Source organism: Geotrypetes seraphini, chromosome 4 (genome assembly GCF_902459505.1).
Source record: "Geotrypetes seraphini chromosome 4, aGeoSer1.1, whole genome shotgun sequence".
In the NCBI taxonomy this organism is placed as follows: Eukaryota; Metazoa; Chordata; class Amphibia; order Gymnophiona; family Dermophiidae; genus Geotrypetes; species Geotrypetes seraphini.
This window is the reverse complement of record NC_047087.1, coordinates 256,619,839-256,635,552: the sequence shown is the minus strand read 5'-3', so window position 1 is coordinate 256,635,552 and position 15,714 is coordinate 256,619,839. Positions and strand designations below refer to the sequence as shown.

At 41.8% G+C, this 15,714-nt stretch overlaps 1 protein-coding gene across 1 annotated transcript in view; it reads right to left on the bottom strand.

Annotated features, from left to right (window-relative positions):
* Positions 1 to 6,887: 6,887 nt before the first annotated feature.
* The window catches only part of LOC117358642 (interferon-induced protein with tetratricopeptide repeats 5-like), a 36,129-nt gene continuing 27,302 nt past the window's right edge, over positions 6,888 to 15,714 (bottom strand). Inside the window, exon 2 of the mRNA XM_033940094.1 lies at positions 6,888 to 8,525. Coding sequence (XP_033795985.1) covers positions 7,061 to 8,525 — 1,465 coding nt within the window. The 3' untranslated portion in view covers positions 6,888 to 7,060. The remainder of the gene's footprint in view (positions 8,526 to 15,714) is intronic.

Sequence of the window (15,714 nt, the reverse complement as noted above, 5' to 3'; positions counted from 1 at the left end):
CCAGAATCAGTTTTACAGATAGAGCAAAAAAAATATGGAAACTTGTGAGATTCAAGTTCAAGTTTATTTTTAACTTATTGAATAGCTTAATTTAATTTGCTAAGCGATTTACAAATAAAAAACAAGGTGTACACATAAGCTTATTTATAGTAAATTACATGAGTTTGACATATTGACATACAAACTAACAGATACATAAGGAAAAAAGGGCAGAACTACAATTGTATTAATAAAGCACAAAAGAAGACATGAATGGTGAAAACAATAGGAATAGGGAATAAATAAATTAAAGGCGTCTTTAAAAAGGAAGCTCTTCAGATTGCTTTTAAAATGGTTTAGGTCATTTTCTTCTCTTAAATGCTGAGTTAAGGTGTTCCATAATTGTGGGGCCATTACAGAGAAGATATCATGATGACGAGTTCCGATAACTTTCAGTGATGGAATTGTTAAGAGTTTTTGATTAATGGATCTTAAAGAACGTGATATACTATGGGGAATAAATAGTTATTAATGAATTGGGGTTCGTTCAAAGACAGTGTTTTAAAAACTAAAAGTAGGATTTTAAAGGTAATGCGATGAGCAACAGGAATCCAATGTGATTCGATTAGGATTGCAGACAGAGCTTGATAGGTGTGGAAGAGGTTTAATGAAACCTGGACCCAAGAGGCAGGACTTAGTGCCCATGCAAATATGGATTCCCTACTTCAGACTTTCCTTTCTAACCTCCGTTCTCCTTTACAGATTCTGGTCAAACAAATGATTTCAGAATGGCCCACTAGTTCTCGTGCTTAATTTCAGATTGAAAAAAGGAGCAGTGCGGGGTTTGAACCCCCAAGCCTCAGGTTCCTTAGGCTGTAGCGCTAACCACTACGCAACACTCTCCTACGCTTTGAGATCTCTAAGCCTCGGGAAATCCTGCTTTATCAGGGCCAGCTACCTGGGGACCGCGCCTGTCCGCTCCTCGCGGAAGAGGGGGTCACAGGTTTCGTAGCGGGCGGGCCCCTGTCTCCGATTGAGATGGTAATAATCCATCTAGAAGTACTGGATGTTTTAATTGCGGAGACCCTGGTCACTGGCTTAATCAATGCCCATCTGGCCGGTGCCCAAAGCCGCCCTTCGGACGGACTTTGGTGCAAAGAGGGGAAACCCTGTATACCAGCTGCCCTTGTTATTGTTGACATGTTCTCCCGATAACCTGAAGTTTTTTCCCACTACAAATGAAACTGCTCAGACTATGGTGAACATTTTACTTCGCGAAATCATCCCTAGGTGGGGATGTCCCACACACATCAACTCAGATAATGGTCCTGCTTTCACTGCCAGAGTATGCAAAGATTTAGCTATCGCATTCCGCATTGAGTGGAAATTTCATCTCCCATATCACCCACAGAGTTCCGGTATTGTCGAACGCATGAATAGGACTATTAAAGATAAAATCTGGAAAGCCACAGCTGGCACATTTGTGAATGGAAAAAAATTCCTTCCTATTGTTTTAGCTGAAATTAGGATGTTGCAAAATTAAAATGTGTTTTTCTTTTCTTTTTCTTAGCAGCGGTTCAGATATATGCATGCCCATCCCAGTTTTTGGCACTAGGATATTTCTGGTGTTTTCCAGGGATCCTCTTTGTCACTGCAGAGATAAAGACGATCCAAAGAGACATTAGCTTTTCTAAATATGAGATGGTTATGCTATGCATTATTTGTCCATATACTTTACTCATGTGTTCATCTCTGTTTTGTTTTTCTATAACAATGTGTTTATTTCCAGAGATAAGTTCAGCTCTGAACACTTGACCGATGGAAGAATAGTTTGAAGCCTAGAGCTATGTGTTTTGTGTTTTGTCTGTGCCATGTGGTCTGTGTTTTGTCTACTTGTTTTGGTTTGAGGGGTACCCCAGGATACATAATATTGGCCATTTCTAGAGCTAGCTCTTTTCCCACTTTTTACTAGCCCAAATGCGCAATGTTCTTTTTCCCTATAATTTGCATATGCTAAATGTAGCTTAGTTAGGGGTTATATTTTAAGAAAAGGTTTTATTCTATATCTATATTCTATGGTGCTCACTTGATATGAACCATTCAGTACACATTTCTGACATAATTTTTTTAATATATTCAGTACAGAATTATGGTCTCTCTGAATTGCCATAATAGTTATATGCAGCACACAAAATCATATCTTTTTGGAATGTCTGATTAAGAACCTTAAGTACTTGAATATTGTCTCTCTTTTGCCATAACTATAACAAGTAAATGTATTAATATTGTCACATGTTGCCACATTCAGTACAGGCAACCTAGTCTCTCTCTCTCTCTCTCTCTCTCTCTACATTCAGTACAGGCAACATGGTTTCTCCTCCATTTTCTATCTCTTATTTGGATCACACTGAAGTACAGCTGCTGAATGATATCGGGACTCTTTTCAAATCCCTCCCTGTATGCACAAACATCATTCCATCTCAAGGGTGAATACCACTAATTTGCAGTGACTGAAAGATCCTGTGCAAACATCAGATCCTGTGCAAACATCATTTCATCCCATCTCACCAGTTTAAAGAGACTGCCGGTTCCTGCTGGACTAATTCATCTTCCTGCACCCTGACTGCAAAGACTTTTCCACACATGCTGTACACAATGTTTCCTGTTCATCGGAAATAGCCACCTTCCTAAGAACGCTTTGCTGTACAATTCCTCCTATTTAACCTATTCTATGGACATTTCAGACTTTATTTCATATGCTGTACTACCTCTTGGAATGGGGAATGAGACATTCCAAAAGCTGCTGAACTTTACTGAACTCCATACTTACATTGAACAACTTAAGAAAACCTCCAAAGAAGTGAATCATACTATCACTTTTGAAAATGGACAGATTGCACAAACTATAGAAAATTTGCTACGAGACGCTCATGTCTCAGTTTGGGAACTTTTCTTTGGGTATTCGCCCACTGCAAACCATGTATTTAATGTTTTAATTCATCCTATCTTAACTATTCTACAAATTTTGCTATGTATTGTTATGATTCTCCTTTGCTGTAGAGTGAAACACGTGTACATTTCTTTTCTCACAAAGTTCCTTCTAGTTTTAAGGCAGTTATACATGAATTTCCAGTATCTTCTCTGACAACTTGCTAATTTGGTTCTAATTTGGTTTTAATTTGGCATGGCCTATTGCATTACCATTACCAGGGTCAGAGATAATATTATCCCATATCCCATACTTACATACTCTCTTATGACATCCTTGTACCTTTTTGCCTGGGCCTCCTGAGAAAGTTTCCTGCACCTCTTATGCACCGTTCATTCGCTCAACGACGGGTAAGATATAGATACGACCTATGCAACCTAAGACAGAGGTTTGAACTCATAATGGGAACTGTTCGTCTTCATAGCTTGGAGGACAGCTATGATATACTGTTAGAGATTGGCAAGGCATAAGCGAGGCAAGCTGGCTAAGGGTACCACAAGTTTTCTTTCATTTCAAAGAATATGGAAGATGTCAGCATAGCCGTTGCAGGCGTTCAGCATTTTCAGTTGGCATAGCTGGTGTCACCGAGGGCCTATGGGAAATTGTATCAGTCTGACTCTGGCATGGGGATGCAGATAGACCCTGAGGGCAGGAAGACGGTTTCAAGTAGTCCTGATTAAATCATGATTAGCTAAAATGTGTTAATGTATTAATCAGAAACTATTGTTCGAGGCATACTGGAAATTTAACTACAGCCTAGTATTCTTTTTTGGAAATTATAGGTATGCTTCACTGTTGCCGCATTAGATTTTGCTTTAGGTGATATTTACTGGCTCTGTGGAGATCTCCGGCTCCGTGTTAAACTACTCAGCCAGTAGATAGGCCAGTGCGCTTTAGCTATGAGATAGGGGTCCCAAGAGGGGTCCCAGATGAATTCAAGGCCTGAGACCAGGTTAAGGCTAGGTTTGAGTCCCTTATTACTATCAATAAGAATGTTGATTGGATTAATTACATTTATTATAATCAGCAACGCTTTGTTGGGTGTCTGTAAAATTCTCCCCAGTACTTTATCCTGTTGCACCTTTATTCCTGACAATGCAGGTCCCACGGGTAAGGTTACTATGGCCATTAAAAAATTAGAAGACCTCTCTGCTGAACTTAAACGTAATTCTGGTTTATCTAATCCTTGGGATCTGTATTTTATTTGGATGCAGGGGTGGGTGAAAGACCTTCTTATTGTTATAATCTTTATTATTATCTGCACTCTTGTTGCTTATGTAATTTTTAGACTGTTCCTGCGCTGTTTGACTCATATTACAGCCCCTAAAACTCCTCCTCAAGAGACATATCTAGAATATCTCTCCCTCCACGCTCATGCTGTGCATTTATGACGTCATTTTCATGACGTAAGAGGGGATTGAAAGGACACATTTTAATGGATAAGTTTTCTGTCTCTGTCTAAAAGGATGTCTTTTGTTCCTGCCTGTGCTGGAGGTAATCAGATGCAGAATGTTTGTGTTTACTCTCTCGATGGTTTGGGAAGAGGTCATTTAATCATGTTAATGAAGTTTCGTCTTTAAGACAATACATGCTCAAACCCCCTGCCATGTACATATCCTGCTCACGCACCCCCTCCCCTCTCTTGTCCATCCCCCTTTTCCTGTGATGGTTACCACTGACCCATGTAACAGATATATAAATGAATGCACACTCATAATAAATCAGGCAAAATCTCTTTAGAATACTGGCTACCTATCTTTCTTTCTAAGGGGAATTGCCTCCAGATGACAGAGTGTTTTGCAGGGCAGTTTCGGGACCAAGAAACGGATCCTGTTCGTTTCATTGCTCCTGCCATCCTGCACCCCGCCCACCGTCTTTGGATCAGTATCTGTCCCTCTTGTACGCTTCCCCTTGTGGGCTTGCATTTCTCTCTCCTTCTCTCCCCATTAGTCCAGCACCTCTCCTCTGCTTTCCTCCCCATATTTTTGGTTTGGTCTCTCTCTTCCCTTCACTTCACTCCAGGTCTGGCATCTCCCCTCCCCTCTCTTACTCCTTCCTCCTCCTCCCTCTGCACAGGCCTGCCTCCCTGCCCTGAAGGCCTGCTCCCCACCACGAAGGCCTGCTCCCCCCAGGAAGGCACTTTCTTTCTTCCTCCCCGCGCGAAGGTCTGCTCCCTCCACGAAGGCCTACTCCCCCCTGCCACGAAGGCACATTTTCTCCTCCTTCCCGCCGTGAAGGCCTGCTCCCGCTGCGAAAGCCTGCTCCCCCTGCCGCGAACGAACGCCTGCTCCCCCGCAGCCTACACCTTCCCCGCTCTTACCTCCTTAACGCTAATAGGGCAGTCTGCAGGCTCGCTGATAATATAAGATAAGATAAGAATTGCCGCTGCTGGGTCAGACCAGCGCCCTAACTGACCATTTAACTCTACTCTCTGTTTGCTATGTATCTTTTAAACAGATCTTAATCCATAATAGAACATTACCTCCTATCCCATAACTTTTTTTTAATTTCCTCAGAAGTCATAGAAACATGATGGCAGATAATGGCCAAATGGCCCATCCAGTCTGCCCTCAGTAACCATTATCTCTTTCTCTCTTTGAGAGATCCCACGTTGCTATCCCAGGCCCTTTTGAATTCAGACACAGTCTCTGTCTCCACCACCTCTTCCAGGAGACTGTGGAGACAGTAAGGCAATAATGCACCTATAAGGCCCAAGGCAGCTAGTTAACCCCATTCTAAGGCCCAGGCTCTCGTAATATGGCAGCAGCACGGCTATAGAGCCCACTACTGACCGGTGGTGACTCTCTGCAGTCTCAGCACGTCTTCGGGGCTGACTGCTCCCCCACCTGCACTGCAGCTCCTCCTCCTCGGTCCGTTGCGGCAGTGGCGGGTTCCCGAAGGAGTTCCCGCCCTTCACCTGCATGTCCGCGGCGCTCTCCAGTGCCGGCTCCTGCAGCCTCCGGCTCCCGGCCAGAGAGTCAGCGGTACTGGGAGATGAGCAGCTCATCCTCCAGGCCTGAACCTGCCTCCAGGGTCTTCTTTCAGCGGGGGTAGCTTTCCAGGGCTCGGGTGCAGCAGAGAGGATGCTCTCCCGCTATAACACTCCTTGTGTTATAGCGATCCCTGCAGCTGCCCGTGGTCCTCAGCGGCACGTTCTCTCTGCTGCTATCCTGCCCCTGACGTCAGAGCAGGGGCAGGATCGCGGCAGAAAGAACATGCTGCTGAGCTGCCCTTTTAGCCTATAGGAGGTAAGAACGGGGAAGCAAGAGCGGGCAAGCTGGGGGAGGCCTTTCTGACCTCAAGCAGGAGCAGCAGCAGATGGCCAGCGCTGCAGCTCCTGCTTTAGGAAGGCACAGGGGAAGGGTCGGCCATTGAATTGGGGGGGGGGGCCGATTTTTTTAAAAATTGAATCGATTCTAATCGATTCACCTGATTCGAATCGGTGAATCGATTCGAATCATGAATTGGGCAGCACTAATTTATATGCCTTTGCATTTTCTCTTTTATAAGGTACTTACAATTCAGCTGTCAATCAACTCTACGAGGAAAAACAGTTGCATCTGCCACAAATGCAGATTCTAGGCACACTCTGTATATCTAACATACCTTAAACTCGCGAGAACTGACGGCAGCCATTCAGGGAGTGGCATGGGACCAGGCAGGAGTGTGAAAATCTCACACCTGCCTTGTGCGCCATTCTGCCACAAGAGATGATGACACAGCATCTAGCAAGGGAGGGGCAGCAGCGTTTGAGAGCTCCTGGTGATATAGCGCAAGACCACCAGAATTTTAAAAAGGTACCTTGGGGGGGGGGGGGGGAGGGGGGAGGAAGGCTGCCTACCACTAGACCTGCCCTGTGCCCTGTACCCTATCCCAGCCTTCTACTAGACCACCTGAGGGGGTACAGAGTACAGGGCAGGGCGGTAGGTTCAGAATTTTTTTAAAAAAATTTTCCTCCTCTACACGTAGGTGCGTCTTATAGAGCAAAAAAATACGGTTTATACATTCTACAACACTCTCTTTAGAACAGGTATTTTTCTTACAATGGACTTACAAATTAAGGATATACACAGACACACAACAGCATTCAATTCATATTGAAAGCCGCATGTTGCAGAGACCACGTAAATACTCTTCATTATCAGGGTCCAGCTCTAGGGCTCTCTCATAGCATTCAATCGCCTCTTTCTTTTCTCCATTCAGCTGGTGGACAAGGCCAAGGATGCCAAAACCTGAAGCATCTGCTCCTTTCCTCTGAATCTTTCTTTCAGCAAGCTTTTGCAGAGCTCTTTGGCACAAATCCTTTGCAAATTTTCCAGTCTGAAGCCTTAGCCCTGCTGTATAATATCTAATGGCTTCAGATTCTGACTTTTTGTGGTATTCTTCATATTGGCCACAGCTTAAATATATCTCTTGCTTTTCTACATCGGTAAGCTTCTCCATTTTGAGCATTTCCTGAAACATGTTTTCTGCTTTGTCATGCTGATTCGCTTCTACATACATGTTGGCTAAGTCTATCTTTGCATACACAAACTTTGTTGTCTGCTCCACCACAAATACAAAATGATAAATGGCATACCAAATTAGCTCTTGAATCTGCTTGGAAAAGTCATCCCTGGCACTGTACTTTGATCTTGAGGCATGGGTGTTTTTTTTCAGTTCTATCATCTTTTTTTTGTAGCAAATGCCTAGCTGGTGGTGCAGGAAACCAGAGAGTGGTGTAAAACTTACCGCCCTTTTCAACAGTTTAATGGCTTCGTCCACCATTCCTTGCCGCCGGTAAAACTTTGCAGCATAGCGCAACAGGTAAGGAAGATTGGGAGTTTTCTCCAATGCTTCTTTAATGTACTTTTCTCCTTCTTCTGACCGATTCATATCTTGAAGTTTCAGACCCAAGAGTGCCATCAATACTGTGTCTTTAGGATTCAGCTTTATAGCACGTCTCAACAGTTCTACGGATTCGCAATCCTCTTGGGTACATTGTTTGTTGTTAATACCTTTGAGACAGTACACAGCTGTTGCGTAGCCAGAATTCCATTCTGGGCCTTCAGGATCTTTTTCAAGAGCCTTCTGGAAACATTCTTTTGCTTTTTCATAATATTGTCCACAAAACTTTAATAAGGCCCATCCTTTTTCACCATAAACATCAGAGACTGGAACTTTATAGGGAGATGTGCTCAATAACATTTTACAAATATCTTCCACCTTCCCAAGGTAGGTATTGGCATTCTCAAGCTGATCCATATCATAGTATATCCACGCATAGTTCCCATAGGTGGTAATGATTTTTTTGCTGATATCATCATCCTGGACCTCTTGAATTAACTCTTCAGCTTTTTGAAGATTTGCAAGGGCTTCGTCATTGTTACCTTTCAGATGATTCACATAGGCAAGCAGATTATAAACCATTGACCTGCAATTTGGGAATAAAATTTCAATTTGGTCATGAAGTCTATCCTCCAGATCATTGAGATCCGAATCATCTTTCAGTAATCCCCATGTAAAATGGCATTCCAGCTGCAACAGCTTAGTTTTCAAGGAGTCCTTGGAAATCTCTCTGCAATGAAAAGAAATGGGTCATTAGGATGATGCAAAAGAAGGAAGGAATTAGTGCAAAGACCTCCTGTTTAATTGCTGATATTGCTTTGTTATTCCATAGAGAAGTACTATAGGTGATGAGCTTTAACCTCTCTGGCGTGAGCTTCATCTGGTGGCTTTTTTGACTGTTACTAAAAGAGGTTTAAAGTTATACCTCTCTGGTTTTGTTGTCTCTGATGCAGCCTTTGGCAAAACATGGCCAAGTCAGGCATATAATTTATTTTTGATTAAAGTCTTACTTTAAACTACGCTTGCTTGGTCTGCTCTGCGTCCTTTCGAGCAATTGGTTATTAAATTTGTACGTTTATACCTTATGTTTATTTGTAATAAAATTGTTTTATTTTTGTCTCCTAATTTTAAACTGTTATATGCATTGAAGTACTTGACATTGCGTGTACAACAAACTTTTAATATACTTGAAACTTGAAGTGGTTTTAAACATTATATACAGGTACAGTCAAACCTTGGCTAGAGAGTAACGCAATTTGCGAGTGTTTTGCAAGACGAGCAAAACACTTTCTTAATTTTTAACTCGCTAAATGAGCGTTGTCTCACTATATGAGCATGTATGCATGTGTTACGCACAAGCATGTCACGAGCGCGTCACACACGCACGTCGATGAGCACGATCCTGCATGGATAATGACTCAGCTAAGCAGATTTCCCACTCCGATCCCACCATAGCCTAGCGCCTGCTGGCGTCTGAAGTAAAATCTCAGTTTGGGAGAGGGAGAGAAGGATGAAAGCTAGGGGAAAGAAGGGCTGCTGATGACAATGAGTTGTTAACTCATTGCTGGCTTGACACCGAGCTGGCAGGCACGGCGTGGGGAGCACATTGGCAGGCGTTTGGCAGCTCGCTGCTAACGAGTTAATAAAGCAGCAGAGCCTCACGTGGGCTGCAGGCTCTGAATAATGCACGCACAATATTGAGCCCAAAATGCAGTCGCACAACCAGTGCATGGTATACTTATATGCACAACTTATGTGCACATCTTACACGCACAACTTCTCCCTCACACCAGGGAACGAATCGTCCGAGTTTCCATTACTTCCTATGGGGAAATTCGCTTTGCTATACGAGCGCTTTGGATTACGATGCTTCTGGAACGAATTCTGCTCGCAAACCAAGGTACCACTGTACTTATTTTATGCCTGGGGCAATGGAGAGTTAAGTGACTTACCCAGAGTCAAAAGGAGCGGCAGTGGGGAACTGAACCCAGTTTCCCTGGTTCTCAGGCAACTGCGCTAATCATCAGGCTACTCCTCTACTCACGAAGTAAAATGTTAAAAGAGATACAAGGAAGTGTATTTACACATTCATTAATTTCAATGCTTATCCCATTAGCCTTACAAAAAAAAGTGCAAGACAAGCCACAAAAAAATACTTTCACAACAAAACATACAATGAGGGGAGTTCTATAGGGCTCACCCATTTACCTATGAATTGGGGAGATAAATGTTAGCAGTATTTATGTGCACACATACCCGTGTAAGTACTAGGAGGGTATTTATGTAAGGAGGTATACACAGGGAGTTTCAAGTTTATTAAAAGTTTGTTGTACACGCAATATCAAATACTTCAATGCGTATGACAATTTAAAATTAGGAGACAAAAATAAAACAATTTATACACATAAACATACAATATATGTACACAAGTAATTAGCGATACAAAAGGGAAAAGGGGTGAACTACAATCTTTGAGGAAAGTAAAAGTACATTTAAGGAAAAAACAACATCATGAGGGTGATGAAGAATGTTTTATAAATATGGCTAAGCCTAAAAAGAGGATAGGGGAGGTTGTGACCTATACATAAGGTCTGGTTAAAATTAGGTATTTGAGCCTGGATTAATGATAGATGAATTATCCTATCTGTAACTCAAATGCGTCTTTGTACAGGTAGCATTTTTATGTGCTTTTAATTTTTTTCTAATGAGGTTTCTCCACATAGATAGATTGGTAAGTTGTTCCAAAGCTGGGGTGCAATGACTGAAAAATTGTAGATCTTCTGCTACCTATTATTTTTAGAGAAGGGATAGTCAGCAAATGCTGTTCCGTTGATCTAAGTGTCCTGGCTGGAGAATATGGTATCAAAAAACAATCTATAGGGTGTACGGGAGAGACTCTCACACGGTAGCATATAAAATACCATATATTATGCATTTCCCTGCTGCATTTAGTTATCAGCCCTATGGCTGGTGTAATTATAGGTACTGATCCCGGGTTATGCTAACATTCTATAATGGAACCCAGGCACCAAGTTTCCATTACAGAATAGGCACGAACCATATGGTCTTGGCATGCATAAATGGAGGCACCCACTTATAAAACAGCCTCCAACGTGACCATTTCCAGCAGGCACAGAGAAAAATCAGTAGCCAGTGAAACAAACTGGTAGTCAACCAACATGTTCCTTGTGGTTTGACTTGCTTTACTTTCCCCCACTCCCCTCACCCCTTTTACAAAAGTATGGAAGAGGTTTGTAGGGCTGAATGGTCTGCGCTGCTACGATGCTCATAAGAACTATCTGACTGTTAGAGCAGCAGAGAGCATTCAGCACTTCGGCCGATGCAAAAAAAAACCAAAAAACAACTCTTCCGTGCTTTTGTAAAAAAAAAAAAAAAAGGGGCGGGGTATTTTGCCCTTCTCAGTTGTTGCTTCTCTTCTTTTGCATACCTGAGGCCAAAATATAGATCACATTCATTAGGCCTGTATTCATTGGGATGGTCAATGCATAAAGTTCTACAGATATTTTATCAGCATAACTTCCTGTAGATTTTCAGCTAGGCTGTGTGTTCCAACCTGAATGCTGAAAATGCCAGCGTAAGTTAAAACCTTCACAATCCAGTCCTATTCATATTCAGCTTTCTGACTTCCCTTTATTAGAATTTGATTCAAATATAAATGGGAAGTGTCTTCTCGTATTTTAGGGGTAGAAAATAGATGGTCATTTAAAGTGATCAATAAAGTAGTGAAGAATGCTTTTCTGACTTTGAAGAAATTGGGGTATGCTAATAAATTCTTTGCATTTTTAACTTTAGACTCTGCAAGTTTGGTGCATTTGCAAACAGATTATATCAATGTTGTTTATATTAATTGTTCAAAGAATCAAAGGAGCAGACTTCAACTAATACAAAATACAGCTGTGAGACTAACCTCCCCCACCCCTTTTACTAAGCTGCGCTAGAGGTTTCTACCATGGCTTGGGGAGCTAAATGCTCCAATGCTGCTCTGACATGCATAGAACAAACTGCCAACATACCTAAGACAACCCAATTACCTTGACTTTCGGAAGAAACTTAAGACATATCTCTTTTCTCGTCTATAGCCAACTTTCTGTCCTTCACCTCTTCCCTCTAACAACCACAAGATCGGGCTTAAAAATGTAACGTCAAGAATTCAATTTAATTCATATTGTAAATTGCATATACAGTATTCCTTGTATAGAATCGTATTGTATTTTAATTTAATTATATGAGGGGCCGCTGCAAACTTCTCAGCCCAACCAAGAAAAGAATATGGAGCCATGAAACTTACAATTTAATCCACACTTTTCTTGACACTTTTCATTTCAATGATATGAAATGAAAGCGTCAAGAAAAGTGTGGAATAACTCCACATCATTCTCTTGGTTGGGCTGAGAACTTTTCAGCGGTCCCTCATATGATACAAACTATTTTAAATCTGCTGGCCATTGGTTTCATGGACTGTTATCTTGTTTTTGTGTTGTTTGACAGGCTAAACAACTGTTCCCTATTAGACTGTGCCATCTCAATCATAATTTTGTTGTCAAATCCTCTCTGTCTTTTTAGCCTCTTTTCTTAAGGCAGGTGTTCCTTGCCCTTTATCATATTTTTTTGCACTTCTATGACATTTTCAAGTTCATATATCTTCTTTGACATGGGGGAGCTGGAGTCGCACAAAGGATTCAAAATGCAGACAGAACAGGGACCAATATAGCAAAGTCACGATAATCTCCATGACTTTTTGAATAATTCCAACATTATATTTGTTCTATTTTCCCAGCATGGCTAAAAATGTCAATGTTTTGTGCAAAATGACTCCAAGATCTTTTTCTTGGGTGGTGTTTCCTAACTCGGAACCCAGCATTTTGTTTCTGTAGTTGGGGAGTCATTTTTTTTTTTTTTTTTCCTGAGCATCACTTTGCATTTTTCTGCATAAAATTTGATTTTCCATTTAGATGTCCAGTCTCAGAGTCTCACAAAATCCTTTTGCAACTTTGAATGATTTTATGTCATCTGCAAATATGATCACCTCAATCATTGCTCCTATCGCTAGCTCCCCCTTTTACTAAACCGCAATAGTGGTTTTTAGCACAGGGAGCCGCACTGAATGCTCTGCGCTGCTTCTGATGCTCATAGAGTTCCTATGAGCGTCGGGATCAGCACAAGGCATTCAGCGCGGCTCCCTGTGCTAAAAACCACTATTGCGCGCCGCTCAAAATTAATGTTTTTAGGGCTCTGACGGGGGGTGGGTGGGGGGAAACCCCCCCACTTTACTTAATAGACATCACACCACATTGTGGGGGCGTTGTGGGGGGTGTGGGGGGTTGTAACCCCCACATTTTACTGAAAACTTCACTTTTTCCCTGTTTTTAGGGAAAAAGTTAAGTTTACAGTAAAATGTGGAGGGTTACAACCCTCCAAACCCCCCATAACACCGGCGCGATGTCTATTAAGTAAAGTGGGGGGTTCCCCAACAAAACCCCCCGTCAGAGCCCCTAAAAACAGTAATTTTGAGTGGCGCGCGCCTCCGCGCTGTGCTCAATTGTCTGGGCGCGCCTTTGTCTTTCGCGCCATTGTCTATGAACCAAATATTTGTGTGACGGATTTGATATAATCATGACATGCAAAAAAAAAAAAAAAGACTGCTTTGCTGATATCAAAGTATACAGCACAGAATGTCTTTTTAATATATCATGATAATGCAGTATTCTTCACCTGAATAGTCAGAGGCGTGTTATCAACATGGGCTACTGTTAAGATGGGTTATTTTAACTCGTGTTATTTTAACAGAGTACCCATTTTATGCAATGAGATCCAGAGGGGAAGTTATCAACGATGGCTACCACTGAGACGTCTTTACCCCATTTATTACTAACTAGGTCTCACCACGTAAAATGGGACCTGTTGTAAAACAGCACACATTAGTGGTAAAATAAGCCTTTTTAACCTTAGTCCTTCTAGTTATAAATAACTGGGATTAACAGTAAAATAACATGCTTTAAAGGTAGCCCATATTGATAACTACTATATTCCTCAGTGATGAATAGTGTATGAATGAGGGATATGCAACCCCAAAATATTTGGGTTTTTTAAGTTGCCTGTGCTTTTTTTCACAAGAATTTTCATTTTCTATGGGTTTAAATTTTTTATTTGTCTGTTTCAGGGCCAATATCATTATTGTGCATTCGCCAAATTTCCCAGTACCACTACTTATCATTTCAATAGCACTAATAGATGAATACAGCACTGTACATGTTATGGGCCTCTTTTATCAAACCAAATAGTGTGGGCCGATGCGGAAAATGCATGGAAGCCCATAGGGATTGAATGGGCTTAAGTGAATTTGCTGCATGGCACTCGCTACCATGGCTTGATAAAAGTCCTGGTATGTGCAGGTACATTCTCTGTCCCTGGTAGGTTCACAGTCTAAGGTGTTTTCTGTACTTGGGCCAGCAGAGGGTTAAATGGCCTGCCCAGGGTCACAAGGAGCTCATGTGGGAGTTAAACCCAGGACCCCAGGATCTCAACTCACTGCACAAACCTTGAGGCTACTCCTCCATTCCACTCTTTTAGAAAAGTGTTCACCATGTACAACACAGGGTAAAAGTCTGAAGTTCGGTTTTGTTTCTCAGTTGTTTTGGACAAAACATGTCATAAAACAACGTGGAAAAAGTATACTATTTTCATTTCCACCCTCCTTTACTAATGCATAGCGTGGGTTTTAGCGCCAGCAATGGCGGTAACTGCTCTGACACGCATAGAATTCCCATGGTACTAAAACCCACGCTACACGTTAGTATAGGAGGAGGTTTGTTATGGTTTATACAAATCTTTCTGAAATTTATTTAACCTGTGATGTGGATCCTTTTCTTGTATTTGGTAAATTATTAATCCTTATGTATGCCAACTTATATTTTTTCCCCAAAATTTTGCTTCTAGAAAGGGTGGATGGGATCCCAGGTTTGTTGTTTTTTTTTAAATTCCTGAGTATCTCCTTCAGGAACAGAAGGATTGGAGGCCTGAACCTTGCTGGTGTCTGTTAGGAAACGGGGTGAGATTAATATGGAGTAATTTTATAAGTCAATCTTGTGAGTAAACACATAAAAGAGCTCTTATAAAATTGTGCAGTGTGATATGTGTTAAGAAGGCACATAATTTTACAAGGGGTGTAGCTTCTGGCAGTTTATAAAATATCCATTTACATGTGTGTGTATCATCCGTGTAAATTTACACCTGTTCCCAGCTAGTATATATGTACATGGCTGCCGTTAAATCATGATTGGCAGCCATTTGAGACTATTTTGTAAAGACAGCCTGGTCACCCTGAGTAGACCTCACTATCAGAAACTAAGAAAGGTCAGGCTTGGCTAGTATATGGATGGGGGACCACCTAAGAATGCCAGGCGCTATAGGCCAAGGGGGGGCCCCATGCTAGGCAGCACCAACATAGGCCTAGATTCACTAAACTTACCAATTTGGTTCATTGTTGGGCAAATCTTGACCAAGTTTTGCCAAGCGCCCGATTTACAACAGATTGCAAATGATCTGATCAGACACACTACCTACAGCAATCCCACAGATCACTATAGGGCAATCGAAACACATACGCAGAGTATCCTTGGTTTCCTATGCAATTTATGCATCCGCTTGCTCTTTGCACAAGCGAGCTCAAAAGAAAGGGGGAGGGGTGGCTGCAGTTTACTTTGCTGGCCCTACGAGTTAGATATTTAAAAGGAATGATTTGTGCAGTGAATTTGTGCAGCCAGATTATCAAACAGAACACGCTTTAAAACCGCGGGTTAAAACCACGGGCTCGCAATGCACTTTTCAAGTTTCAAGTTTCAAGTTTATTAAATTATTTGATTAAACGCTTTTCAGGATACAAAGCGTTTTACAAAGAA